The sequence below is a fragment of the Heliconius melpomene genome, unplaced genomic scaffold, assembly GCF_056956725.1.
Source record: "Heliconius melpomene rosina isolate 202511_hmr_F unplaced genomic scaffold, ASM5695672v1 Hmr00036, whole genome shotgun sequence".
Taxonomy (NCBI): domain Eukaryota; kingdom Metazoa; phylum Arthropoda; class Insecta; order Lepidoptera; family Nymphalidae; genus Heliconius; species Heliconius melpomene.
The window spans coordinates 14,778-42,653 of record NW_028181853.1 but is presented as its reverse complement, the minus strand read 5'-3'; the positions used below and the strand labels follow the sequence as shown (position 1 = coordinate 42,653).

Sequence of the window (27,876 nt, the reverse complement as noted above, 5' to 3'; positions counted from 1 at the left end):
CCTTTCCTATAGAAAAAATTCCTTCCTCACCCAAACTTAACCCCACGTTAACCCACTCTCCCCCTTGGCTCCAAGGCCATCACACAACGACGCGGCTATCGTCATAGTCGCCGAAAGAAACCACAGTTTAAGGGCATCCGCCTTGGTACTGTTGCCCGGCGTGAAAATCATACTCACGCTGGATGAAGAAGATACGAACTGCGACATAAGTTTCTACCGTACGTTCGCAGTTGAACGTCTCCCCGTCACTCGCGAGGAGCGGAGCGTTAGAAGTAATACCAGAAGTGTGCATACCGCCGTCACATAGTCAACATGACCGGTCGCGGTAAGGGTGGAAAGGGTCTGGGAAAAGGCGGAGCGAAGCGTCACAGGAAAGTGCTGCGCGATAACATCCAGGGCATCACGAAGCCGGCCATCCGTCGTCTCGCCCGCAGGGGCGGCGTCAAACGTATATCCGGCCTGATATACGAGGAGACTCGCGGAGTGCTGAAGGTGTTCCTCGAGAATGTGATCCGCGACGCCGTCACGTACACGGAGCACGCCAAGAGGAAGACCGTCACCGCCATGGACGTCGTGTACGCCCTGAAGCGGCAGGGGCGCACTCTGTACGGCTTCGGCGGTTAATATTTTAACCGCCAACCGCCGAACCGAAGTGAAACCGACGAGAGTGTGAGAATTTAGTGTGTGTGTTTGCGTTCGGGCGCGCGAGCGCGGTGGTCAGTCGGTGTAATCGCGTCGTTTACATCTCGATTGTGTGTGTGATCCAGCTCGAACCAGACCGCATAATCTCTCTCTCTCTCTCCGTCGGTTTCACATAAACAAAAGGCCCTTCTCAGGGCCGCACAAATTTCAGAATTAAATAAAATTTATGTTTCTTAACCACACGGACGTCCCGGACGTTGACTTTATTAAAAGTTCAGCGCTCCGAGTGTGCACTACTAGTTACTCACTTACTATATTTGGTGGATATGGACTGGACCGAACCGAACAATATGTATTTAGTATGAATAACATCCAAGTAGCTCTAACTCATAACTGTGGTAGGTAGGTAGGTAATGTAAGTATTGAAAATGTGTATGTGTGTGACATGTTGATATATTTTGCTACACACTGCACACTCACTGTACTACTACTACTACTACTACTACTACATACATATTCATGTTGTAACCAAAGCGCACAGTTTATACTTAAGAGATGTAGCGAGCGAGCAAGTAGGCAGGTAAGTAAGTTATAAAGTTATATCCATCCGTATTATGATTGTGTAGGGAGGGTATTGCACAAGTATTAATATTATTTATAAATATCAATTGTTAGTTAAAACGCTACGCTATAATATCAGCGCGCCCTGAATTTATTCGCTACAAATGCAATTGTGAAATTATGTTCCACCAACGTAGCGTAGCGGAAATATATAATAAAGGAGTTCAATTCATTAAATCTCGTATCATTAGCATATCACCCTGTGATGCTATAGCCCACAAGTGTGATGTATGTATCTATTATATATGATACATTGTGTATGTATATTATTAATATTTGATTGATTATGCACGGTCGGTCGTCCGTAACGAATGAAAAAGTAAATCATTACAATTAATTAAATGAGAATATATATATATATATATATATATATATCATAGCAGCATCATCCGTCACGTGACGCTCGTCTCCTTCTGTATGTACGAAATGGACTGATCACTACTACGACTACGACTACGACGACGACAACGGCGGCGAGTACGATGTGCACATGATTATATATTGAATATATTATTATTTTGTTTGGTATTAAAGTTAAAATCTTGATAGAGGGAAGAAAAGTAAACATTAAGAATTATATATATCTTAATAATATATATATATATATATATGCACACACACACAAACACACACACTCACCCCTGTAAACACTCCGCGTACTCGACAACGGCGGCCGCGGTGGACCGTCGCTCAGCGAGGGCATCGGGTGTTTTACGATGCTCCACTTGGAGGTCCTCGAGGGGGTCGACGGACCGTCGCACGGCGATCTTTCGATATCTCCGGGCGGGCGGGTATTCTTCGCTTTCGATCTGTCGAAACGGAAAATCGTTTCAATAAATTTTTATAGAGAAAAATAACTTTTAAACACGACCGGAGGTACGCACGTAGCACTTCGACGTATTCGACAGCTCGTAATTCCGTCAAATCAACGCGTGTCGTGGCGCTCGGCCCGCGAGCCGGTCGACGGGTTCACGGACGAGGCCCTCACGGGTGGCGGGTCCCTCTCAACATCTGAAATAATGTAAAAATTATAATTTTCTAGACGCCTGTTAGTGAAAAGTTTCGAGCGTTCGTACGAGAAAATGTCCAGCGACACCGCGGCTCTCCTCACGGTATCGCTACCGCTCTTACTGCCACTAGCGACCTCTGCCACGCCAGTACAACGTACAACGTATATATCAATATAAACTATACTTTCCGCGTTCATAACAATTTATTGCTCTTTGTGAGTGATCGTGTGCGTGCGTGTGCGTGTAATAAATAATAATAATAATAATAATAATGGCCGACGCAGCAGTAGCATCAGAAGCTCCCGCACCCGCCACCCCGGCGAAGAAGCCCAAGTCAGCGGTCGGCGCCGCCGCCGCTGCCGCCGCCGCCAAGAAGCCAAAAGCGAAACCGACCCACCCCAAAACCTCCGAGATGGTCAACAGCGCCATCAAGGAGCTCAAGGAGCGCAGCGGTTCGTCTCTGCAGGCTATCAAGAAGTACATAGCGGCCCAGTACAAAGTGGACGCCGAGAAATTGGCCCCGTTCATCAGAAAATATCTAAAGAGCGCCGTCGAGTCCGGTGCCCTGATACAGACCAAGGGCAAGGGCGCTTCTGGCAGTTTCAAGCTCGAGTCCAAGTCGTCCGCTTCGAAGAGCAAGCAGTCTGCGGCCGGCGGCGCCGGCAAGGGATCCTCCGCCGCAGCTTCCGGCGCATCGTCGTCGTCGGCCTCCGCCTCGTCTAGGTCGAAGAAGAAGAAGGCGTCCGGAGCTCCCGCCGCGGCGTCCGCAGGCGGCAGGGCCGGCAAGAAGGGGGCCGCAGCAGCAGCAGCAGCAGCGGCAGCAGCCGCCGCCGCCGCCGCCGCCGCAGCGTCCTCGCCGTCCAAGTCCAAATCGAAGACGACAGTGAAGGACAAAAAGGCGGCCGCCGCGAAGAAGAAGCCCGCCGCCACGGCAGCCAAGAAAGCCGCCGCCGCCGCATCCTCCGCTTCGAAGGCGAAGGGCGGAGCCGCCGCCGCCACCGCCGCCGCTTCTAAGGCGAAGAAGACCGCCAAGCCGCCGACGAAGAAGCCCAAAGCGCCCAAACCAAAGAAGGCAGCCACGCCCAGAGCCAAGCCGGCGGCTAAGAAGGCCGCGTCCGCCACGCCGAAAAAGTGAATAAATAAAATAGACATATATCTATCTATATACAATTGCTAAACGGACGTTAAATAACGCGCACTACACGAGAATAACTCGTGGCGAGTGTTGTGTGTGTGTGTGTTGTGTGTATGTGTGACGACGATAGGTAGGTGTATATACGTATATATATGTATATATACATGTGCAACGGTAGCACGACAAAAAGCCCTTCTCAGGGCTAACAAAACTTTCCAAATACGCCATACATACATATGTTGTATCAATGAACGGTGGTACAGTTTCTTCTACGACGAACGTCTCGTGTGCTACGAAAATTTATATTATGTAATATAATCAATTAAATCAATCAATATATTCACAGTATCATGAGTGATTGGTAAGTCGGTGAATCCACTATTAGATTACTCAATTCTCAATATTCATTCAAAATTAGTGTCACAAATAATAAACTCCTACTTCATTAACAATATAATTTTGTGACCAATTGTTGTATGGTCTTAAAAAAAAAAAAAAAAAAAAAAGAAAAAAGTATATATATATTAAGTGTATATATTGTTATCTGTATTATATATATTTACTATAGTATATTTTTATTATCCGTTTCTAGGCTGAACAGCTAGCTAGCTTTCTGTTTACTTCGGCGATTGTCGTGCATCGTCGTGCGTCGTCGTACACCGTCGCGCATCGTCGTTGTACACCGTCGTGCATCGTCGTGCATCGTCGTGAGCAATCGTCTACGAGAACGCTCGCTCGTGTCCCCGCTCAACGTGCGCGCGATACACGAGTACTTATTTCAAAAAACGGGCTTTTTTTTAAATATTGTCTTTCAAATTCATCTAACTATCGTTCAACATGTCGGGTCGCGGCAAAGGTGGCAAAGTGAAGGGAAAGGCAAAGTCTCGTTCCAACCGTGCCGGACTTCAGTTTCCAGTGGGACGTATACACAGGCTTTTGAGAAAAGGCAACTACGCCGAACGCGTGGGAGCCGGTGCACCGGTCTACCTGGCCGCCGTGATGGAGTATCTGGCCGCCGAAGTGCTCGAGTTGGCCGGAAACGCCGCTAGGGACAACAAGAAGACCAGAATCATCCCGAGGCATCTCCAATTGGCGATCCGTAACGACGAGGAGCTGAACAAGTTGCTCTCGGGAGTTACGATCGCTCAGGGCGGTGTACTGCCCAACATCCAGGCAGTCCTCTTACCCAAAAAGACTGAGAAGAAAGCCTAATCCTGACACCCCTAGTGCGTGTGTGCGTGTGTGGGTGTGGATTTGGTTTTCTGAAATTTTTGGGTTTTTTTTTTTTTTGTGAAAAGGCCCTTTTAAGGGCCACAAAATATTTCCGTGAACGCTTCGAAATTGCATAAATTGTTTCATTAAGCGAGACGTCTTCTAAAACAAACAAAATATATAAAGCATGACACTACATAGTGTGGACGGTCATGAATAAGTATATATATATATATATATAACAATTTTAGGCACACATCAATTTCGATATTATAAAAAATTGTCTAACAGACCACCCACACACACACACACACACACACACACACACACACACACACACACACACACACACACACACACACACACACACACACACACACACACACATAATATACAGGTGGAAGAGGCAGCGCTTCTTTTACTGAAACTGCATATAACATAACATATCACATAACTTCAGGGTAAGTTATTTTTCTTTATAGGGCTTTTATAGAGTAGTTGAAACTGTGGTTTCATTTAAAGTGGTGCTGACAATTCCATCCTGTATACGTAATGTAAACAAATTTTTAATTTCCTACATGTATCTTATAAATTTCAAATTTAAAAGTATACGAATGATAATATGTTCGGGGGGGGGGGGGGGGGGGGAGGTGGTTTGGATGATTGTGACGTGTGTACACGTACTTGGTCAATTTCGTCTCTTAAAGGCTGGCGCGCGTCGTAAGCGCTTGTGCGTCCACAGAACGGAATGACTACCGACCCGGATCCGACGAAATTTTTTAACCGACACCGTCGTGCACGCAGAGAGTGTGTACCTTTCTCATCGATAGTACTAATTACAAACCTTTCTTATCATGCCGCCCAAGACTAGCGGAAAGGCCGCCAAGAAATCCGGCAAGGCCCAAAAGAACATCTCCAAGTCGGACAAGAAAAAGAAGAAGCACAAGAGGAAGGAGAGCTACGCCATCTACATCTACAAAGTGCTCAAACAAGTCCACCCGGACACCGGAATCTCCAGCAAGGCGATGTCCATCATGAACTCGTTCGTGAACGACATTTTCGAGCGTATCGCCGCCGAGGCGTCGCGACTCGCCCACTACAACAAGAGGTCCACGATCACGTCCAGGGAGGTGCAGACCTCCGTGAGGCTCCTGTTGCCCGGCGAGTTGGCCAAGCACGCCGTCAGCGAAGGCACCAAGGCCGTCACCAAGTACACGAGCTCCAAGTGAAGTGGTCCGTCGAAGAGACGACAGTTAAAAATCGAATGCGCTCGCGAACGTGCCGTGTGACGATGTGTGTGTGTGCGCGCGTGTATCCGTCCGTGTTCTCGTGCTAAAGTGTGTGTGTCTGCACTGGTGCTGTTACACTACGCATCGACTACATCATCATCGTCATCATCGGTCGTCGCGCGCATTCTCAAAAGGCCCTTTTAAGGGCCACTATATGAGTCGTGTTTAAAAATAAAACAAAAACAGTTTCTCGCAAAACGTCTCCCTACCTACACCTAGTTCTAAGTGTAAATATTATTGTGTGTGAGCGTGATAAATTCAATAAATAAATAAATAAATAAATAAATAAATAGTGTTGCTACTCTCAGATGAAAATAATAATACATTAATAGACGCACGCACACGAATGACAATTAACTAATGACATAATATTAATTAAGAAAGAATAATACAATAATTATTATCATCACCACATAACGATAATTAATCCTAATAATAATTATTATTATTATTATTTTTATGTACCCCCGTTAGAAACGCACGTAGCCTATTAATAATATTATTATAATGTCGTATTCATGTAATAGAACCTCCTAGCCAGCCAGCCAGCCAGCCAGCCAGCCAGCCAGCCAGCCAGCCAGCCAGCCAGCCAGCCAGCCAGCCAGCCAGCTAGCTAGCTAGCTATCTATCTAACTAACACACGAGTGTGTTAGTTAGATAGATAGATAGATAGATAGATAGATAGATAGATAGATAGCACTGACCGACGCCCGATGATGCCGGGCCCGGCCGACGCGCCAACTACTACTGATGACTGATCTGATCTCTACTCTTCTCTTCTCTTCTCTTCTTCATTTCATTATTATTTCACTGCGACCGACGCATAGTCACAGAAGACGTACACAGCACGGCATCGACGAGGCACTCTCACCGCCCGACGCCCGACTCGCCACCGCACCGCGTGCGAAAGGGACGGCACGTGCCCCGCCCCTCCCCCCCTGACGTTTTATAAGGCGCCGCCGCGCCCCACTTTTTTGAGGATCGGCCCGTCCGCCGAGCGGTGAACACCTCTCTCGGTACGAGTCTTCATACGGTCAAGAACTTGCTATTATTTCCTGCGAAATAAGTACCAAGTTTTGCCTGCGCCTCTGCGTTGCGATAGCCACCTACGACCCAGTGTAACCAGTGTTGAGTGTATAGTGTACCATCACCATCACCATCATAAGTGTACATCTGTCTCCATCGGACCTCGCGGTCCCGCTCTAGGGCCCGATGACTGCCGAAGCGGACGTATAGTGCATGCCATCTCGCTCACTCATCATGAGTGACCGAAAGGGAAAACGTCGGTCGCGTTCGCGCTCTCGCCCGCGCGCCCGATCGCCATCTGCCACCGCAACCGCCGCCGCGCGCACCTCTGCTGCGCCCGCCGTCGCTGCCTCCGCCGCGCCCGCTGCGCGTGCCGCCGCCGCCGTTGCCGCGCCCGTTGCGCGCACCGCCGCCGCTGCCGCGCCCGTTGCGCGCACCGCCGCCGCTGCCGCGCCCGTTGCGCGCACCGCTGCCGCGCCCGTCGCGCGTGCCTCCGCCACCTCTCCCGTCGCGTTCCCCACGCGTGCCGCTGCAGGCCCCGTTGCCGCGCCCGCCGCGCAAGCCTCCGCTGGCTCCGCCGCCGCGTCCGTCGCCGCGCCCGATGCCGCGCAGGCTGCCGCGCCCGCCGCTGCTGGCTCCGCCGGTGCCATCGCGCCTCCCGCTGAGAGCGCCCGCGAAGTGACAGTGCCAGTGATATCCCAAAGGAGCAGACCCGTAGATAGGGGCGCCTCCCGACCCCGCCGCTCTCCTTCCGCACCCCCGCAAGTGGACCTGGAATTTTCACCGCGTACCTCGCTGCACTCTGACATCATAGCCGTGGCCGAGCTGCAGAAGCGTGGGGTTCTCTCCCAATCACTGCTGGCACATATTGCTATGTTCCTCACTGATCAGGGTAGGGAACTGGACCGCGCACGCGCCGGCCACGGTTCTTCCGCAGCCCCGGACGCACCGACCGCCTTGGATATCAACCCAATCTCATTGACACCTGCGAGACGCCCACGCACCTCGGACGGCGCCTCAGAATTAACCTTGTCAACGCCCAAACGTTTGTGCGCTAAGCCCCTCCCCCAGCGCGATCCGCGCATATACAGGAGGATTGAAACAGCACCGGCGCCCCTCGCCACGCCCAACGCCCCCGCATGTACGACAACAGTACCGGCGCCCTCGCCGGCACCCGCTTCTACTACACCCGCTTCTACTACATTCGCCGATGCGCTGCGCACCACTGGATCCAGCTCGGCAGCACAGGTTAGTGCATCAGCTTCTTTAGCGGGGCCACAACAGCCCTCGCAACCTAAACCTCGAATTCCCCCCTTGATTGTAGAGGAATTGTCTAACTGGACATTACACTTCAAGGCTCTAAAAGAACGCCTCGGCCATCCGCCGAATGCCCGCCCCTTCGGGAAAGGCATACGATTTTCCCCGAACTCAGCCGAAGAGTATCGAATTATTCAACGATACCTGTGTGAGACAGAGAAAGACCAACAACTATCTTGGTTCTCATACGCCCTCCCGTCCGAGCGTAGCCGAAAGGTGGCGATCCGAGGGCTGCCTGCCACCACCACGCCAGAGGAAATTACCGAAGCCTTAGGAGAGTTAGGCTTCAAGGCAGAATATGTAAGACCGATTAGGGCGAGAAGGGGGCGCCCTGGCTGCATATTTTTTGCAATACTGGCCAACACACCCGATCTTGTACCGGCCATATACGAAGTCACTGAATTACTATATATGCAGGGCATTAAAATTGAGTCTTGGAGGAACAAAAAGGGCCCGGCCCAGTGTCACCGGTGTCAGGGTTTCCGACATTCAAGCCACGGATGCCACCGGCGGTTGGCATGTGTGAGGTGCGGTGACGAACATGCCGCGAGCGACTGCCCGAGGCCCCTCGACGTTGCCGCGACCTGCGCGAACTGTGGCGGCGCACATCCAGCGAATCACACGGCTTGCCCGCAGTACAAGCGAGAATTGCGTAATAAGAGGGCCGGCACAGTAGCCCTCTCTCAAGTAGATACCACGCGAAGGGCGTTTAGGACCGCTCCTCGAGCGGAAGTTAACACTGTGGAAGCGGAGAGCGAGGCCACCAACCTTATGGCCCCCGCCAACCCGCCCACTGAAAAAGGCGGAAGACGCCTTAAGAAGAGAGGGGGCAAGAGGACGAGGCGGCAAGAGGAGCAAGCCAGAGCCACGTCCGCCACCCCCGCGGCCTCCACTTCCCGCCAACCCGCCGCCGCAGCCCCCGCTGCAGGCGCCACCGCTACCACAACCTACACACGGCAGACGCAGGCCAGGACGCAGCCTGCACTTATCGCCATTGACAGGGCTCTTGACACCCTCAAGGACGTTCTCCTCGCCCTGAGGGAAGGTCAAGACCCTGTCCAGTGTGTCATAGAGGGCATGAAAAATCTCCTTACTATTCACACCCGAAATTAGGATTGTTTACTGGAACGCCCGGGGGCTGCGGAGGAAGATACCCGCCCTCCGCCACATGTTGCACACATATAACATTGACATCGCACTAATAAACGAAACCCATCTCAACGCCGGTTTCTCTTCAAATATCTCGGGCTATAACGTGCTGAGATTGGACACAACTCGAGGGAATCAACTCAGGGGCCTCCTTGTTGCGACCCGCAGGGGCCTGGTCGCTCAACAGCTGCCTGCTATCGACACCCAGTCACTTCAAGCTCTGGGTGTCGAAATACAACACAACAATAAACCAATGAAGGTATACGCATCTTATCGCCCGGGCGGCGTCCGCCTGGACATTAACACTGTACGGCAGCTAGTCTCTAGTGATACCCCGACTCTGGCCGCAGGGGACTGGAACGCGCACCATACTGCCTGGGGTTGTGGCTCCAACAACCAGGCAGGGAGGATTCTTTTCCGTGACGCCCAAAGAAGCGGATACGAAGTAGAGGGCCCCGACGAACCGACTCACTACTCGGACGTCGGTAGCCACAACCCTACTACTATTGATTTGGTTGTGCATCGTGGACTTGAGGCCATCAACCTGGAGGTACTACCGGACGCCTTCGGCTCTGATCATCAGCCGGTCCTGGCCACCATCGCGGGCGAGACGACACTAGCCAGAGGCCCTCCAACCAGAGAACGCGTCGATTGGGAGCTTTTCGCAACCGCACTTCAAGCCGAACCTTCACCCTGTGTCGATCCACTCGTCGACGCGGACAGTATCGACCGACTGGAGCGCAATATTACGGCGCAGATACGCAGGGCTATGAATTCTGCCACTATCCCTCATAATTCTCGTGGTTTGCCTCCACCCTCGAAGAAAATCCTCGCCCTCATCGCCGAAAAAAGGAGGACGCGCTCTGAGTGGCAGAGGTCCAGAGACCCGGCGCTTAAAACCAAGCTCAACCGCCAAATCGAGCGCATCAAGGCAGCGCTTGAGGACCGCGATACTGCCAATTGGGAGAAACGAATCGAGCGCGCCAGCTGTGACCAATCTTCGTATCATAAGCTAAATCGCCAAATAATGAGAAAGAGGCCACCCGCCAGGCCAATTCTACACAGTGACGGCGCCCTCCGGTACACCTCGGAGGAGCGCGCCGAAGTACTGGCCGAACACCTGGCTGACCAATTTCGCCCAAATCACAGCGAGTGTCCGGACCGCCATGCCGAAATTGAAAATGAAGTCGAGGCTCTTTTCACTTCACTGTCCTCGTGTGATACGCTCCCGCCACCTCCACACTTCTCACCATCAGCGGTGAAGAAAGCGATCCGGGGCCTGAAGCCAAAGAAGGCCCCCGGGATCGATGGAGTGCCCAACAGCGCCTTCAGACACATAACAGGAAGACTAATCGCCGCTATGGCCAGGCTCTTCAGCGCAATTCTACGCCTGGGCCATTACCCCCAGGCGTGGAAGGAGGGCCTGGTCATTATGATCCCCAAACCAGGAAAGAACCCGCAACGTCCGGACGGATATCGCCCCATCACCCTACTCAACACGATAGCCAAACTGTTCGAGAAGCTCCTCTTACCGCTTCTCGCGCCGCATCTACAACCGCGGCCCGAACAGTTTGGCTTTCGCAGCGGTCATTCAACTCCGCTACAAATCGCACGAGTCATACACTTTGCAGCGGCAGCAATGAATAGGAAGGAGAGTGCAGTTGCAGCCTTCCTGGACGTCGCCAGCGCATTCGACCGCGTTTGGCACCCAGGTCTACTATTGAAAATTCTTCGCGCCGGCACCCCGTTCCACATCGTGCGCGTCCTCGCCGCCTTTCTCGAGGGCAGGACGTTCCGCGTCAGAGTGGAGAGTGCAATATCTAGCAGCCACCTGATCGCCGCCGGGGTACCTCAGGGCAGTATTCTCTCTCCTGCCCTCTACACCTGGTACACGGACGATATCCCTACAGAGCAGGGCTCGATGTTGGCACTCTATGCCGACGACATCGCCCTGCTCACGAAGAGTCTGAACCCGGAACATGCCGCCGCCAAGCTGCAGCGCACCCTAGACCTACTGCCGGGCTGGCTGTCGGAGTGGAGGCTCACTCTGAATGTGGCCAAGACCCAGGCCATCTCGTTTGGGTGCCGACTGAGACCGCCTCCTCCGCTGAACCTGCTCGGCCAACAAGTGCACTGGTCGCCCGCCGCCACCTACCTCGGTGTCATTATCGACCGCCAATTAAAAATGAACAAACACATAAAGAAAGCCGCCAATGCCGCCAAAACGGCGCTTTTCATGTTGCGCCCGCTCCTCCGCTCGCGCCTTCCGCTGCGGACACGATTGGCGCTCTACAAGAGCTTCGTGAGGCCCCACCTGACTTATGCAGCACCGGCCTGGTACGCGCTTGCAAGTGCGCCCCAGCGCAAGGTTTTGCAGGTGGTCCAGAACGTCGCCCTCCGGCGCGTTACCCAGGCTCCCTACTACGTAAGAAACGCCACTCTCCAGCGCGACCTCAACATAGAGAGCCTGGAGGTACACATCGGCCGGCTTGCGCGCAACGCATACAGCCGCGCCGATGCTTCGGACCACCTGCATATCCAGGACATAGCACCGTGGCATACCAGGCCACCAGACAGGATGCGCCTACCAAGGGATATCCTTACCTTACCTAATTCCGACTCCTGAGCTGCCCCTTCGGTCGCTGGTCGCCTAAGCTGGGCCTCTCACGGGGAACCGTGAGTCTCACCTGGCTTGGCTGACCGCCCAGGGGGCGCCAAAGCTCATCCTTTCCTATAGAAAAATTTCCTTCCTCACCCAAATTTAACCCCACGTTAACCCACTCTCCCCCTTGGCTCCAAGGCCATCACACAACGACGCGGCTATTGTCATAGTCGCCGAAAGATACCACAGTTTAAGGGCATCCGCCTTGGTACTGTTGCCCGGCGTGAAAACATACACACGCTGGATGAAGAAGATACGGGACTTTTTTGAACACTTCCAATATTACTTTGGACGAAGCGAGACGTGCCCGCGCGTAACAGTTCACTTCAGTTCAGTACCGCGTTCAGTTCAGTAGTAGTGCAAGATGGCTCGTACCAAGCAAACCGCCCGCAAGTCCACCGGTGGTAAGGCGCCGCGCAAACAGCTCGCCACGAAGGCGGCTCGCAAGAGCGCACCTGCCACCGGCGGCGTGAAGAAGCCGCACAGGTACAGGCCCGGCACCGTCGCCCTCCGCGAGATTCGTCGCTACCAGAAGAGCACGGAGCTTCTGATCCGCAAGCTGCCCTTCCAGCGTTTGGTGCGCGAGATAGCGCAGGACTTCAAGACGGACCTGCGGTTCCAGAGCTCCGCCGTTATGGCCCTCCAGGAGGCGAGCGAGGCGTATCTGGTGAGCCTCTTCGAGGACACCAACCTTTGCGCGATCCACGCGAAACGCGTCACCATTATGCCGAAGGACATCCAGCTCGCCCGCAGGATCAGAGGCGAACGTGCGTAATTGCCAGCTAGCTTGCTTGCTTGCAATACAAACGAACAAACAAACAATATACACGATTGTGTATATTGTGTGTGTTGTGAAACCAAAAGGCCCTTCTCAGGGCCACAAATTATTCTGATATTTATATACGTTGTCGTTTCACACGTGTACAAAGAACCGTCTGGGCTGGCTGTCCGTCCGTCCTCGTGTCGTACTGTGTCGCACTGTTCATCTGTACGGGGCAATATTCAATGCAAACAAACATACATACTAATAATAATAATAATAATACTTAATTTAAAAAATAATAATAATAATAAATACAACATACTTGCACTTGCAACGTAGAGAGATAGAGAGATATTATATTATATATTACACTATCTATCCATGCACGATAATCATTTATATATATATATATATATATATATATATATATATATATATATATAAATAATTATGATAATAATAATTGCGTGCACTATACTATACTATGTACTATAACTTTTATTTTAATTATTATTGTTATCATCAGCATAATCCCCCCCCCCCCCCCCCCTCTCCCCTACTCCACATACGCATGACCAACGAGTGGAGCCGAACACAGCCGAACGTAGAGGGGGGGGTATATATTTAGAGAGGGTCAAAAAATATGCGACATAAGTTTCTACCGTACGTTCGCAGTTGAACGTCTCCCCGTCACTCGCGAGGAGCGGAGCGTTAGAAGTAATACCAGAAGTGTGCATACCGCCGTCACATAGTCAACATGACCGGTCGCGGTAAGGGTGGAAAGGGTCTGGGAAAAGGCGGAGCGAAGCGTCACAGGAAAGTGCTGCGCGATAACATCCAGGGCATCACGAAGCCGGCCATCCGTCGTCTCGCCCGCAGGGGCGGCGTCAAACGTATATCCGGCCTGATATACGAGGAGACTCGCGGAGTGCTGAAGGTGTTCCTCGAGAATGTGATCCGCGACGCCGTCACGTACACGGAGCACGCCAAGAGGAAGACCGTCACCGCCATGGACGTCGTGTACGCCCTGAAGCGGCAGGGGCGCACTCTGTACGGCTTCGGCGGTTAATATTTTAACCGCCAACCGCCGAACCGAAGTGAAACCGACGAGAGTGTGAGAATTTAGTGTGTGTGTTTGCGTTCGGGCGCGCGAGCGCGGTGGTCAGTCGGTGTAATCGCGTCGTTTACATCTCGATTGTGTGTGTGATCCAGCTCGAACCAGACCGCATAATCTCTCTCTCTCTCTCCGTCGGTTTCACATAAACAAAAGGCCCTTCTCAGGGCCGCACAAATTTCAGAATTAAATAAAATTTATGTTTCTTAACCACACGGACGTCCCGGACGTTGACTTTATTAAAAGTTCAGCGCTCCGAGTGTGCACTACTAGTTACTCACTTACTATATTTGGTGGATATGGACTGGACCGAACCGAACAATATGTATTTAGTATGAATAACATCCAAGTAGCTCTAACTCATAACTGTGGTAGGTAGGTAGGTAATGTAAGTATTGAAAATGTGTATGTGTGTGACATGTTGATATATTTTGCTACACACTGCACACTCACTGTACTACTACTACTACTACTACTACTACATACATATTCATGTTGTAACCAAAGCGCACAGTTTATACTTAAGAGATGTAGCGAGCGAGCAAGTAGGCAGGTAAGTAAGTTATAAAGTTATATCCATCCGTATTATGATTGTGTAGGGAGGGTATTGCACAAGTATTAATATTATTTATAAATATCAATTGTTAGTTAAAACGCTACGCTATAATATCAGCGCGCCCTGAATTTATTCGCTACAAATGCAATTGTGAAATTATGTTCCACCAACGTAGCGTAGCGGAAATATATAATAAAGGAGTTCAATTCATTAAATCTCGTATCATTAGCATATCACCCTGTGATGCTATAGCCCACAAGTGTGATGTATGTATCTATTATATATGATACATTGTGTATGTATATTATTAATATTTGATTGATTATGCACGGTCGGTCGTCCGTAACGAATGAAAAAGTAAATCATTACAATTAATTAAATGAGAATATATATATATATATATATATATATATCATAGCAGCATCATCCGTCACGTGACGCTCGTCTCCTTCTGTATGTACGAAATGGACTGATCACTACTACGACTACGACTACGACGACGACAACGGCGGCGAGTACGATGTGCACATGATTATATATTGAATATATTATTATTTTGTTTGGTATTAAAGTTAAAATCTTGATAGAGGGAAGAAAAGTAAACATTAAGAATTATATATATCTTAATAATATATATATATATATATATGCACACACACACAAACACACACACTCACCCCTGTAAACACTCCGCGTACTCGACAACGGCGGCCGCGGTGGACCGTCGCTCAGCGAGGGCATCGGGTGTTTTACGATGCTCCACTTGGAGGTCCTCGAGGGGGTCGACGGACCGTCGCACGGCGATCTTTCGATATCTCCGGGCGGGCGGGTATTCTTCGCTTTCGATCTGTCGAAACGGAAAATCGTTTCAATAAATTTTTATAGAGAAAAATAACTTTTAAACACGACCGGAGGTACGCACGTAGCACTTCGACGTATTCGACAGCTCGTAATTCCGTCAAATCAACGCGTGTCGTGGCGCTCGGCCCGCGAGCCGGTCGACGGGTTCACGGACGAGGCCCTCACGGGTGGCGGGTCCCTCTCAACATCTGAAATAATGTAAAAATTATAATTTTCTAGACGCCTGTTAGTGAAAAGTTTCGAGCGTTCGTACGAGAAAATGTCCAGCGACACCGCGGCTCTCCTCACGGTATCGCTACCGCTCTTACTGCCACTAGCGACCTCTGCCACGCCAGTACAACGTACAACGTATATATCAATATAAACTATACTTTCCGCGTTCATAACAATTTATTGCTCTTTGTGAGTGATCGTGTGCGTGCGTGTGCGTGTAATAAATAATAATAATAATAATAATAATGGCCGACGCAGCAGTAGCATCAGAAGCTCCCGCACCCGCCACCCCGGCGAAGAAGCCCAAGTCAGCGGTCGGCGCCGCCGCCGCTGCCGCCGCCGCCAAGAAGCCAAAAGCGAAACCGACCCACCCCAAAACCTCCGAGATGGTCAACAGCGCCATCAAGGAGCTCAAGGAGCGCAGCGGTTCGTCTCTGCAGGCTATCAAGAAGTACATAGCGGCCCAGTACAAAGTGGACGCCGAGAAATTGGCCCCGTTCATCAGAAAATATCTAAAGAGCGCCGTCGAGTCCGGTGCCCTGATACAGACCAAGGGCAAGGGCGCTTCTGGCAGTTTCAAGCTCGAGTCCAAGTCGTCCGCTTCGAAGAGCAAGCAGTCTGCGGCCGGCGGCGCCGGCAAGGGATCCTCCGCCGCAGCTTCCGGCGCATCGTCGTCGTCGGCCTCCGCCTCGTCTAGGTCGAAGAAGAAGAAGGCGTCCGGAGCTCCCGCCGCGGCGTCCGCAGGCGGCAGGGCCGGCAAGAAGGGGGCCGCAGCAGCAGCAGCAGCAGCGGCAGCAGCCGCCGCCGCCGCCGCCGCCGCAGCGTCCTCGCCGTCCAAGTCCAAATCGAAGACGACAGTGAAGGACAAAAAGGCGGCCGCCGCGAAGAAGAAGCCCGCCGCCACGGCAGCCAAGAAAGCCGCCGCCGCCGCATCCTCCGCTTCGAAGGCGAAGGGCGGAGCCGCCGCCGCCACCGCCGCCGCTTCTAAGGCGAAGAAGACCGCCAAGCCGCCGACGAAGAAGCCCAAAGCGCCCAAACCAAAGAAGGCAGCCACGCCCAGAGCCAAGCCGGCGGCTAAGAAGGCCGCGTCCGCCACGCCGAAAAAGTGAATAAATAAAATAGACATATATCTATCTATATACAATTGCTAAACGGACGTTAAATAACGCGCACTACACGAGAATAACTCGTGGCGAGTGTTGTGTGTGTGTGTGTTGTGTGTATGTGTGACGACGATAGGTAGGTGTATATACGTATATATATGTATATATACATGTGCAACGGTAGCACGACAAAAAGCCCTTCTCAGGGCTAACAAAACTTTCCAAATACGCCATACATACATATGTTGTATCAATGAACGGTGGTACAGTTTCTTCTACGACGAACGTCTCGTGTGCTACGAAAATTTATATTATGTAATATAATCAATTAAATCAATCAATATATTCACAGTATCATGAGTGATTGGTAAGTCGGTGAATCCACTATTAGATTACTCAATTCTCAATATTCATTCAAAATTAGTGTCACAAATAATAAACTCCTACTTCATTAACAATATAATTTTGTGACCAATTGTTGTATGGTCTTAAAAAAAAAAAAAAAAAAAAAAGAAAAAAGTATATATATATTAAGTGTATATATTGTTATCTGTATTATATATATTTACTATAGTATATTTTTATTATCCGTTTCTAGGCTGAACAGCTAGCTAGCTTTCTGTTTACTTCGGCGATTGTCGTGCATCGTCGTGCGTCGTCGTACACCGTCGCGCATCGTCGTTGTACACCGTCGTGCATCGTCGTGCATCGTCGTGAGCAATCGTCTACGAGAACGCTCGCTCGTGTCCCCGCTCAACGTGCGCGCGATACACGAGTACTTATTTCAAAAAACGGGCTTTTTTTTAAATATTGTCTTTCAAATTCATCTAACTATCGTTCAACATGTCGGGTCGCGGCAAAGGTGGCAAAGTGAAGGGAAAGGCAAAGTCTCGTTCCAACCGTGCCGGACTTCAGTTTCCAGTGGGACGTATACACAGGCTTTTGAGAAAAGGCAACTACGCCGAACGCGTGGGAGCCGGTGCACCGGTCTACCTGGCCGCCGTGATGGAGTATCTGGCCGCCGAAGTGCTCGAGTTGGCCGGAAACGCCGCTAGGGACAACAAGAAGACCAGAATCATCCCGAGGCATCTCCAATTGGCGATCCGTAACGACGAGGAGCTGAACAAGTTGCTCTCGGGAGTTACGATCGCTCAGGGCGGTGTACTGCCCAACATCCAGGCAGTCCTCTTACCCAAAAAGACTGAGAAGAAAGCCTAATCCTGACACCCCTAGTGCGTGTGTGCGTGTGTGGGTGTGGATTTGGTTTTCTGAAATTTTTGGGTTTTTTTTTTTTTTGTGAAAAGGCCCTTTTAAGGGCCACAAAATATTTCCGTGAACGCTTCGAAATTGCATAAATTGTTTCATTAAGCGAGACGTCTTCTAAAACAAACAAAATATATAAAGCATGACACTACATAGTGTGGACGGTCATGAATAAGTATATATATATATATATATAACAATTTTAGGCACACATCAATTTCGATATTATAAAAAATTGTCTAACAGACCACCCACACACACACACACACACACACACACACACACACACACACACACACACACACACACACACACACACACACACACACACACACACACACATAATATACAGGTGGAAGAGGCAGCGCTTCTTTTACTGAAACTGCATATAACATAACATATCACATAACTTCAGGGTAAGTTATTTTTCTTTATAGGGCTTTTATAGAGTAGTTGAAACTGTGGTTTCATTTAAAGTGGTGCTGACAATTCCATCCTGTATACGTAATGTAAACAAATTTTTAATTTCCTACATGTATCTTATAAATTTCAAATTTAAAAGTATACGAATGATAATATGTTCGGGGGGGGGGGGGGGGGGGGAGGTGGTTTGGATGATTGTGACGTGTGTACACGTACTTGGTCAATTTCGTCTCTTAAAGGCTGGCGCGCGTCGTAAGCGCTTGTGCGTCCACAGAACGGAATGACTACCGACCCGGATCCGACGAAATTGGGTTCCAATCCGACCGCGGTACCGCCAGGACGTCTCAATGTCCGCTTGGCATCGCTTTCGCAATCACCAAAACCAAAAAACCCAAAAACCAAAAACCAATCCACGCACGCGCGCACTATCGACCTACGCCACCCTGCAACACCAAGAAGACGAAGAGGACCGATCGGCGTCGTTTGTTCGGCGAGCGGCGATCTCCGTTGTTTTGTGTAGTGCAGTGTAGTGTGTTAGTGTCCATAGGATTTCACCTGGATTCCATACCCACGTGAGTACTTTTACACAGTGTTAGCTTAAGCTAGGTACTCACCCCGGCCCCACCAGGCCGAGACATTAGGTCAAAGTAGGCACACACCCCTCGCCACGGCGGGGGGTCAATTGTCCCCAAAATGATCCGAGTAGATGCGGTTAACCTGCTAAACTACGTCGCGCAACATTTCCCCGACGCCTTAGAAGGCCTAAAAACGTACGTCGATAATGAGGCGATCGCTCAATCGCCCGAGTTAATAGAGCAGATGGAGGACGAACCTGAGGAGGCCGACGCCGGCTCGGATGAGGACGAGGCTTCCGCAAATGACGCGGAGTCCGAGTCTGAGTCTGAGGCCGCGGAGGCTTCCTCGTCGTCTTCATCATCCTCTGAGGCCTCAGCCGACGAGGAAGAAACTCCCGGTGTGGAGGATAATGACGGTTTCGAGACCGTCAAATCAAAATCGGCCAAACGGAAGGCCCGTAGATCGCTAGGTTCTCCGCCAACAACCCCAGCCAAACGCGCCGCGCGCGCAGAAAAAACCCCCTCCCCGCGGTCCTCACCCCCGCGTAGGTCTAGGGACAACGCGCAGGTAGTCAAAAAGGGTGCGCAGGTAGACTCTACCGACAAGACTGACAATACAACCAAGACAAGCAATAATAATAGTTCGATCCCCGCGTCCAACTCTGGCGACGGTTCGGTACCGCTACCGGCCGGCGTTCGTAGGGACAGGTTACCTCCCCCGATAATAGTTCAGGAAAAGAAAGCGTGGGACAATTTACAACTATGGATGTTGTCCGCTAAAGTGCAGTTCAATTCTGCCAGATCCACAGCTCAGGGAGTTAGGATTCAGGTGTTAACACCTAAAGACCACAGGGTCCTTACGACCCACCTTAGGAATTCAAAGATAGGGTTCCATTCATACGCTCTGGAGGACGAGCGTCAATTACGTGTAGTCCTCAAGGGTATCCCATCCGAATTAGAGACCGAGTCAGTTTTCAGGGACTTAAAATCCCAAAATCTTCCAGTTAGGGCAGTCCACCGTATGTACAATCAGTACACTAAAAAAAGCTACGACATGGTCCTAGCTGTCCTAGACCGCAGCCCTGAGGGCAAACAAATTTTCAATATTAAATCCATCTGCTCACTCACGGGCATTACTATAGATAAGCCATGGTCTCGTGGCATTCCCGGGCAGTGTCACCGCTGCCAGCTCTATGGGCATTCCGCCAAAAACTGTCACGCAAAACCCAGGTGCGTGAAGTGCTTAGAAAGTCACGCTACTGCTGACTGTCCGCGCAAGGTCCCAGACCCGGCCGTACCTCCCAGCTGTGTCTTGTGTGAGACCCAAGGGCACCCCGCAAATTACCGCGGATGCCCTAGGGCCCCACGCAGGTCCGGCGGAAAGGGCGGCAGGACGCATAAGGCTTCGATGCCTTCCCGTCCAGCGCAAAACCCGTCCGGCCCTCAGCCACTACTCCAACCAGCCCCTCTTCCTTCCACCAATGCGTGGAAAAAACCTCTACCAGAGACCCAAGCCGCCAAGGCCTCCAATCCCAAACCCAAGCCCTCCAGGGCCACTTCCTCTGCCCGACAGCCCCGTGGGGAGGTAACAGAACAGGATAGGATCGAAGACGCGATCGACATTGCGACCAGCTTTCTAGATATACTAGATAAAGACGAATTATTGGCCTTCGCGAAAGGCTTAGTAGACTCAAACGGCGATCCTAAAAGTCGACTTCAAGTAATTAAGCTCAACAGAAAGCTTATAGCCAAATTATTATATGTCAATGCTCAAACTTCCAATGGCGGTCAATAATAATTTTAGAATCAACCCGCCCGATTTAAGACTCGCGCGAGTCAAGCCGCGTTCTCTCAACATAGGTTATTTTAACGCTAACGGTCTCAATACGCAAATGGGGCTAGTCCGCGATTTTGTTACAAACCGACAACTCGACTTATTTCTAGTTCAGGAAACGTTCCTTAGAAATTGCAATAGGGATCCCAAGATAGCCAATTACCGCACTATTCGTAACGACAGAGACGGCGCCAAAGGCGGCACCGTCATATTTTACAGAAAGACGCTTCACGTCATACCGCTCGATCCGCCGCCGACGCTCACTAACATCGAAGTTTCGGTCTGTAAGGTTCACATGACTGGACATCCACCCACTATTATAGCTTCCGCCTATCTCTCTCCATCAAAGAGTTTACTTAGAAGCGACCTACAGACACTACTAGACATGGGGGACTCGGTTATCATAGCCGGGGACCTTAACTGTAAAAGTACCAGGTGGAATTGCAACTCCACAAATAGAGGAGGAATCGAACTCGAAAATATCTATGACCTGACCACCTCTCGCTTTGAGATAATAGCCCCCCTCACTCCCACTAGATTTGGGCCCCGGGGCCGACCTTCAATTCTCGACATAGCCATCCTGCAGGGCGTCTCTCTCAGGCTGCGCTCTATCGAGGTAATACCAGAGTTAGACTCAGACCATAGACCTGTAATAGTTAAATTAGGACCCGATTGTCCTCCAGTTCTTCCTAAAACCACCATCACCGACTGGTCTAAGTTCGCGGAGCGCCTAGGCAATCCCGACACGGAACCGACAGACGACATACCTGACAGATTCGACTCGGTGGAAGTAGTCGAGGCGGAAATTAACCAACTTACTGACAGACTGGGTAGCACTCTCGACGAGTGTTCTAGGGAAATTCCAAGTAATCCAGAAGGACATTTTAAGATCCCGCGAGATCTCAGAAAGCTCATGAGACGTAAAAACATCGCCAATAGGGCGCACGATTCATTTCCGTCGCCGGCTAACCGCGCTAAACTCTGGAGGCTCCAAAGACAGGTTCGAGCCCGGTTCGAGGACCTCAGAGACGAATCTTGGGATCATAGGTTATCAGAGCTTACGCCATCGCACGTAGCGTTCTGGCAATTAACTAAATCATTCAAAAACGACACCGTAGTCGAACTACCGCCGTTAATCCGTCCGGACGGAACACTAGCCTCAGACGATCTCGAAAAGGCCGAATGCCTAGCGGATAACTTAGAAAGTCAATGCTCCCCCTCGGAACAACCGTGTGATCCAATTCACGTCGCCGCGGTGGACACACAGGTCGAAACGTGGGCACCGTTGCCACCAGCGGGCGAACCTATAAGACCGACCTCTGTCGAAGAGGTACAAGACATTATAAAGCGCCTTAAGCCAAAGAAAGCCCCAGGATCCGATCGCATCTCGAATAAGATCCTTAAAATTCTTCCCATTCATATTCTAACGCTTCTCGTTGCCATTTTCAACACGCTCTTAAAAGAGTGCTCATTCCCAGACCAATGGAAAGAGGCAATAGTCATAGGTATTCACAAGCCTAAGAAACCTCGCACATCCCCGTCCAGTTATCGCCCCATAAGCCTTCTCAGTTCAATGGGCAAAATATACGAACGTATCCTCCTCACTCGTCTCCAAGCCGCAGTCGTGGCCAATGACATAATCCCCCCCGAACAATTCGGCTTTAGAGCCAAACACTCCAGCATACACCAGGTACACCGCCTCACGGAATTCCTGTTATCCCGAGCCAAATTAATGCCATCAGCGGCAATCTTTTTAGACATTGCAAAAGCGTTTGATAAAGTCTGGCACAATGGCTTGATTTACAAGTTACAAAAGACTAACGTACCTGACAGACTCGTGCACATCATTCGAGACTACTTATCAAACCGCTCATTTAGATATAGGGTAGAAGGCACCCTTTCCTCCAGTAGGCCAGTTAGAGCTGGAGTCCCTCAGGGCTCCATACTATCCCCGCTTCTGTACAATCTGTACACTCACGACATCCCCAAAACCCCAGGTACAAACCTAGCCCTTTTCGCAGACGACACCGCCGTCTATACGTCCGGCCGTGTATCAGTCTGCATAGCTAACAGACTCCAAAAGTCCATGGACCGCATAGGTCAGTGGCTATTTCAATGGCGTATAGAGGTCAATCCCGATAAAAGTAACATCATTTACTTCCCCCTTCGTAGGACAGACTACCTGCCACATGTCCGCCTTTCAGGCAAAATAATTCCCGAGGCCAAACAGGCCAAATACTTAGGTGTCATTCTCGACAGTCAACTGTCCTTTAAAGCCCACATCACTTATGTTCGCCGCAAAGCGGCCTACGTCCTAAGTTGTTTATATCCACTCATTTGTGCTAAAAGTAAACTCTCACTTAGAAATAAAATCCGACTCTATAAAGCATGCGTCAGACCCATTTTCGCCTACGCCTGTGTTGTGTTCGCACAGACAGACCTTAGCCGATTACAAGTAATTCAAAACCGATTCTTGCGTAATACTACCGGTGCCCCGTGGTACATGCGTAATACCGATCTCCACAGAGACGTCAAATTAGACTCAGTAAAAGAGCACTGTCGGAAGCTCTCTAGTAGTTATTTCACTAAAGCCGAATCGCATCCGAATCCGCTGGTGGTAAACTCGTGTAATTACGCCAAACGTCGCCCGTGGGATCGCCGTCGACCCCGGGATATCTTAACCGATGATGCTGACCCCATCACTAAAGCGAACGACCCTAAATTTGTAGGTAGGGCCACACACAATCGCACACATACACGCTACGCACACCGTCCCCGCCGGTGGAGACGAGGTCCCAGCTTTACTGTGGCCCAATCGCGCCTCGGCGCGAGAGGAGCCCGCACTCATTAATCCAATAGGGCATCAAGAGCCCTCCCCAGTAGGCTTTGGTCGAACCGATCGAAGCAAAGCCCCCCACTACGAACGGTGTTCGCAAGTCGCGGTCCGAGTCTCAAAGGAGACGCCCTTGCGCCACTGTGTTCTCTTTTGTTGGTACCTTCCACGGTAGCCATGCCAAGGTCAGAGCTCGTCTAGCTCGGCCTCCCCAAGCCCGGTGACGCTGTAGAGGCCGATATGGCCAACAGCATACTGCTCAATCGAAAAACGAAAAAACGAAAACGAAAAACGACGAAATTTTTTAACCGACACCGTCGTGCACGCAGAGAGTGTGTACCTTTCTCATCGATAGTACTAATTACAAACCTTTCTTATCATGCCGCCCAAGACTAGCGGAAAGGCCGCCAAGAAATCCGGCAAGGCCCAAAAGAACATCTCCAAGTCGGACAAGAAAAAGAAGAAGCACAAGAGGAAGGAGAGCTACGCCATCTACATCTACAAAGTGCTCAAACAAGTCCACCCGGACACCGGAATCTCCAGCAAGGCGATGTCCATCATGAACTCGTTCGTGAACGACATTTTCGAGCGTATCGCCGCCGAGGCGTCGCGACTCGCCCACTACAACAAGAGGTCCACGATCACGTCCAGGGAGGTGCAGACCTCCGTGAGGCTCCTGTTGCCCGGCGAGTTGGCCAAGCACGCCGTCAGCGAAGGCACCAAGGCCGTCACCAAGTACACGAGCTCCAAGTGAAGTGGTCCGTCGAAGAGACGACAGTTAAAAATCGAATGCGCTCGCGAACGTGCCGTGTGACGATGTGTGTGTGTGCGCGCGTGTATCCGTCCGTGTTCTCGTGCTAAAGTGTGTGTGTCTGCACTGGTGCTGTTACACTACGCATCGACTACATCATCATCGTCATCATCGGTCGTCGCGCGCATTCTCAAAAGGCCCTTTTAAGGGCCACTATATGAGTCGTGTTTAAAAATAAAACAAAAACAGTTTCTCGCAAAACGTCTCCCTACCTACACCTAGTTCTAAGTGTAAATATTATTGTGTGTGAGCGTGATAAATTCAATAAATAAATAAATAAATAAATAAATAAATAGTGTTGCTACTCTCAGATGAAAATAATAATACATTAATAGACGCACGCACACGAATGACAATTAACTAATGACATAATATTAATTAAGAAAGAATAATACAATAATTATTATCATCACCACATAACGATAATTAATCCTAATAATAATTATTATTATTATTATTTTTATGTACCCCCGTTAGAAACGCACGTAGCCTATTAATAATATTATTATAATGTCGTATTCATGTAATAGAACCTCCTAGCCAGCCAGCCAGCCAGCCAGCCAGCCAGCCAGCCAGCCAGCCAGCCAGCCAGCCAGCCAGCCAGCCAGCCAGCTAGCTAGCTAGCTATCTATCTAACTAACACACGAGTGTGTTAGTTAGATAGATAGATAGATAGATAGATAGATAGATAGATAGATAGCACTGACCGACGCCCGATGATGCCGGGCCCGGCCGACGCGCCAACTACTACTGATGACTGATCTGATCTCTACTCTTCTCTTCTCTTCTCTTCTTCATTTCATTATTATTTCACTGCGACCGACGCATAGTCACAGAAGACGTACACAGCACGGCATCGACGAGGCACTCTCACCGCCCGACGCCCGACTCGCCACCGCACCGCGTGCGAAAGGGACGGCACGTGCCCCGCCCCTCCCCCCCTGACGTTTTATAAGGCGCCGCCGCGCCCCACTTTTTTTTTTTTTTTCCAGATCCGATTCGGCCTTGCTTCGGTGAGGTCGCACAATTGGGCTATTATATTTATTTCGATCCCTTGTCGAAGTGATACTGTATTTATATTAGTGTTGTGCTGCGGATTCCTGCGACTGCTGAGCTGCGTGGCGTCCTGCTGCGCTGCGTTGCCCTGTGGTTGCCGAGTCCCGCATCGCTCGTTTCCAGCGTCCGGATTGTTTGTTCAGTAAGTGAATACACAGTTGTTATTAGATAGGTACTCACCTACTGTTCACCGACGGTAGATTTTGCTTGTTATATATAGTGTTAGTTTTAAAGCACACACCCCGTCCCTCGCCGCAAGGTGAGGGGAGAGACAAAGCATGGCCGGCCTCAGTAGCTCCGAGCTGCTGAGGTACTTAGAGACCTTCCACGGGGAGGCATTCAACGCCGTGATGAAGTTCGCGCAAACGCGACACGATGCGCCTAGCTCGCCTAGCGCGCCAGAGGTCGGCCCGGATGCCGATATGCAGCCTTCAGCTGCCGGCCCGAGTGCCGAAGATGAGCCGTTGTTCTCCGGTGGGCCTTGCGACCTCGGAGTCGCCCCGCCGAGGGAGCATTCTCGTGCCCCTACGCCGATCCAGACTGAGGTAGAGATGGAGGAGGGCACTTGCCTGTCCTCCGATTCGGACGATGACGGTTTCGAGACCGTCGGATCGCGCTCGGCCAAGCGTAAGGCCAGGGCCCCTAAGGCCCCCCCCCCGCCCAAAAAGGCGAACAAACCCGACGGCCGGCGTTCCCGCGCGAACGACTTAACGGTTTTCCCCTCCCCTGCCCCCGCCTCTGCGGTTGAGCGGGAAGAGGATGTACCCCCCCGCGCGCCCCGCGTTAAACCCCCGCCGCCCATTTATGTGCAAGATAAGCACAAATGGGGCAAGGTGTCGCAGTGGCTCAATAGCCACAATGTCCAATATTCCACCGCGCGCTTAACGCAGGTTGGAATCAAAATCCAAGTTAGGTCTTCGTCGGAACACCGACAATTTACCTCTTTCCTTCGTGAGTACCAGATAGGGTACCACTCTTACGCCCTGGAGGACGAGCGCCAATTGCGCGTCGTTCTCAAGGGCATTCCCAAAGAGATCGAAGTCGATCTCGTGTTAGATGACCTTCGTAGCAAAGGCTACCCCGTGCGCCAGGCGCACCGTCTCTATAATTCGCGTACCAAAGCGAAATTCGATATCGTGTTAGTCATCCTTGACCTCACTAAGGAGGGAAAGGAAATATTCAATCTGAGGTCGGTGTGTTCTCTCACCGGCATCAGAGTCGAACCCCCACATACGAGGGGTCTCATTGGGCAGTGTCATCGCTGCCAATTATACGGGCACTCCGCCCGCAATTGTTTCGCGCGGCCTAGGTGCGTTAAGTGCCTAGACGATCACGCGACTGCGGATTGTCCCCGCAAAGTCCCCGATCCCGCTGTGCCCCCAAGCTGCGTGCTATGCGAGACGCAGGGCCATCCCGCGAACTATCGCGGATGTTCCCGCGCGCCGCGCAGACGCACTAGGCGCGGAGGCAAAAAGCGCACCTCCAATAAAAAGGAGCCGGTTCCTACTCAATACGAGCCCGCCCCTCTCCCTAAAGAGAATGCGTGGTTTAAACCCGCACCTACACCGGTCGTCGCCCTCGCCGCGGCACCGGTACAGCCGCCTACCCCTCAGGTAGCGGCTCCCCGCCCCGCGCTCGCGCCTTCCGGCGCGACCGCGATCGCGCCCTTGCGCCCGGCGCCTTCCCGCGCCGCGCCCGCGCCCGCACCCGCGCATTCCCGCGCCGCGCCCGCCCCCTCTTCTAACGCTAGCGACTTAGCACTTGTGTTAAGATTCGCTAGATGTTTTGATTTCAAAGAAATCAAAGTCCTCGCGGCGAAACTTAGGAACACGAACGGTTCCGACGATCGCGCTCAAGTCATTATAGATCATATAGATCTCATCGAAGCCATTCAAGGCTTCGTCGCGGTTTAAATTTTTCCAATGGCGGTCATAAATAGATTTACCCCACGGCCCGCTGACTCGCAACTCGCGCGTATTAAACCTAGAGCCCTGTCAATAGCGACCTTTAACGCAAACGGTGTCAAACGCCAAAAAGAGGCTGTGAGCGCCTTCGCGCACGCCCATCAAATAGATATCTTATGTATACAGGAGACTTTTCTTAAACCTGCTGTTCGTAGTCCTGGCATTGCGAACTACAGGATTGTAAGAAATGATAGAGCCACCCACGGTGGAGGCACTATGATTTATTACAAGAAGAATTTACACTGTATACCACTCGACCCTCCGTCTCTCGAAGCAGCCGAGGCGTCGGTGTGTCAGGTATTCCTCACAGGCCATCAGCCTTTAATTATAGCTTCAGTTTATCGTTCGCCGTCTAGGCAATTATTAGAAAGCGACATTTTGGCGCTACTTAGTATGGGAGACTCGGTCCTTCTGATCGGGGATTTCAATTGCAAACATAGACTT

The 27,876-nt window shown here is 51.0% G+C and overlaps 9 protein-coding genes and 1 long non-coding RNA gene across 10 annotated transcripts; 9 read left to right on the top strand and 1 right to left on the bottom strand.

Moving 5' to 3' along the window:
• The first annotated feature begins 216 nt into the window (after window positions 1-216).
• On the top strand, window positions 217-1,440 carry LOC146526675 (histone H4). The gene has a single exon (XM_085206849.1). It carries the CDS (start codon window positions 313-315, stop codon window positions 622-624), a length of 312 nt encoding a protein of 103 aa, XP_085062975.1. The 5' UTR covers window positions 217-312; the 3' UTR covers window positions 625-1,440.
• Window positions 1,441-1,902: 462 nt separating this feature from the next.
• Window positions 1,903-15,546, bottom strand: LOC146526669 (uncharacterized). The gene is made up of 4 exons (XR_014879362.1): window positions 15,419-15,546; window positions 15,174-15,343; window positions 2,148-2,274; window positions 1,903-2,072 (listed from the first exon to the last, which is right to left on the bottom strand). It is a non-coding gene; the product is annotated as an uncharacterized LOC146526669 (long non-coding RNA).
• Window positions 2,417-3,619, top strand: LOC146526674 (uncharacterized). Its single transcript, XM_085206855.1, has one exon. It carries the CDS (start codon window positions 2,545-2,547, stop codon window positions 3,406-3,408), a length of 864 nt encoding a protein of 287 aa, XP_085062981.1. The 5' UTR covers window positions 2,417-2,544; the 3' UTR covers window positions 3,409-3,619.
• On the top strand, window positions 4,219-4,727 carry LOC146526673 (histone H2A). Its single transcript, XM_085206859.1, has one exon. The coding sequence runs from the start codon at window positions 4,246-4,248 to the stop codon at window positions 4,618-4,620; it is 375 nt and encodes a 124-aa protein (XP_085062985.1). The 5' UTR covers window positions 4,219-4,245; the 3' UTR covers window positions 4,621-4,727.
• On the top strand, window positions 5,379-6,062 carry LOC146526672 (histone H2B). Its single transcript, XM_085206857.1, has one exon. The coding sequence runs from the start codon at window positions 5,475-5,477 to the stop codon at window positions 5,847-5,849; it is 375 nt and encodes a 124-aa protein (XP_085062983.1). The 5' UTR covers window positions 5,379-5,474; the 3' UTR covers window positions 5,850-6,062.
• On the top strand, window positions 12,340-13,086 carry LOC146526671 (histone H3-like). The gene has a single exon (XM_085206852.1). The coding sequence runs from the start codon at window positions 12,428-12,430 to the stop codon at window positions 12,836-12,838; it is 411 nt and encodes a 136-aa protein (XP_085062978.1). The 5' UTR covers window positions 12,340-12,427; the 3' UTR covers window positions 12,839-13,086.
• On the top strand, window positions 13,487-14,711 carry LOC146526670 (histone H4). Its single transcript, XM_085206882.1, has one exon. The coding sequence runs from the start codon at window positions 13,584-13,586 to the stop codon at window positions 13,893-13,895; it is 312 nt and encodes a 103-aa protein (XP_085063008.1). The 5' UTR covers window positions 13,487-13,583; the 3' UTR covers window positions 13,896-14,711.
• A 141-nt stretch (window positions 15,547-15,687) lies between the features above and the next one.
• Window positions 15,688-16,890, top strand: LOC146526668 (uncharacterized). The gene has a single exon (XM_085206856.1). The coding sequence runs from the start codon at window positions 15,816-15,818 to the stop codon at window positions 16,677-16,679; it is 864 nt and encodes a 287-aa protein (XP_085062982.1). The 5' UTR covers window positions 15,688-15,815; the 3' UTR covers window positions 16,680-16,890.
• Window positions 16,891-17,489: 599 nt separating this feature from the next.
• On the top strand, window positions 17,490-17,998 carry LOC146526667 (histone H2A). Its single transcript, XM_085206860.1, has one exon. The coding sequence runs from the start codon at window positions 17,517-17,519 to the stop codon at window positions 17,889-17,891; it is 375 nt and encodes a 124-aa protein (XP_085062986.1). The 5' UTR covers window positions 17,490-17,516; the 3' UTR covers window positions 17,892-17,998.
• A 5,906-nt stretch (window positions 17,999-23,904) lies between these two features.
• On the top strand, window positions 23,905-24,568 carry LOC146526666 (histone H2B). Its single transcript, XM_085206854.1, has one exon. The coding sequence runs from the start codon at window positions 23,981-23,983 to the stop codon at window positions 24,353-24,355; it is 375 nt and encodes a 124-aa protein (XP_085062980.1). The 5' UTR covers window positions 23,905-23,980; the 3' UTR covers window positions 24,356-24,568.
• The last annotated feature ends 3,308 nt before the right edge of the window (window positions 24,569-27,876 follow it).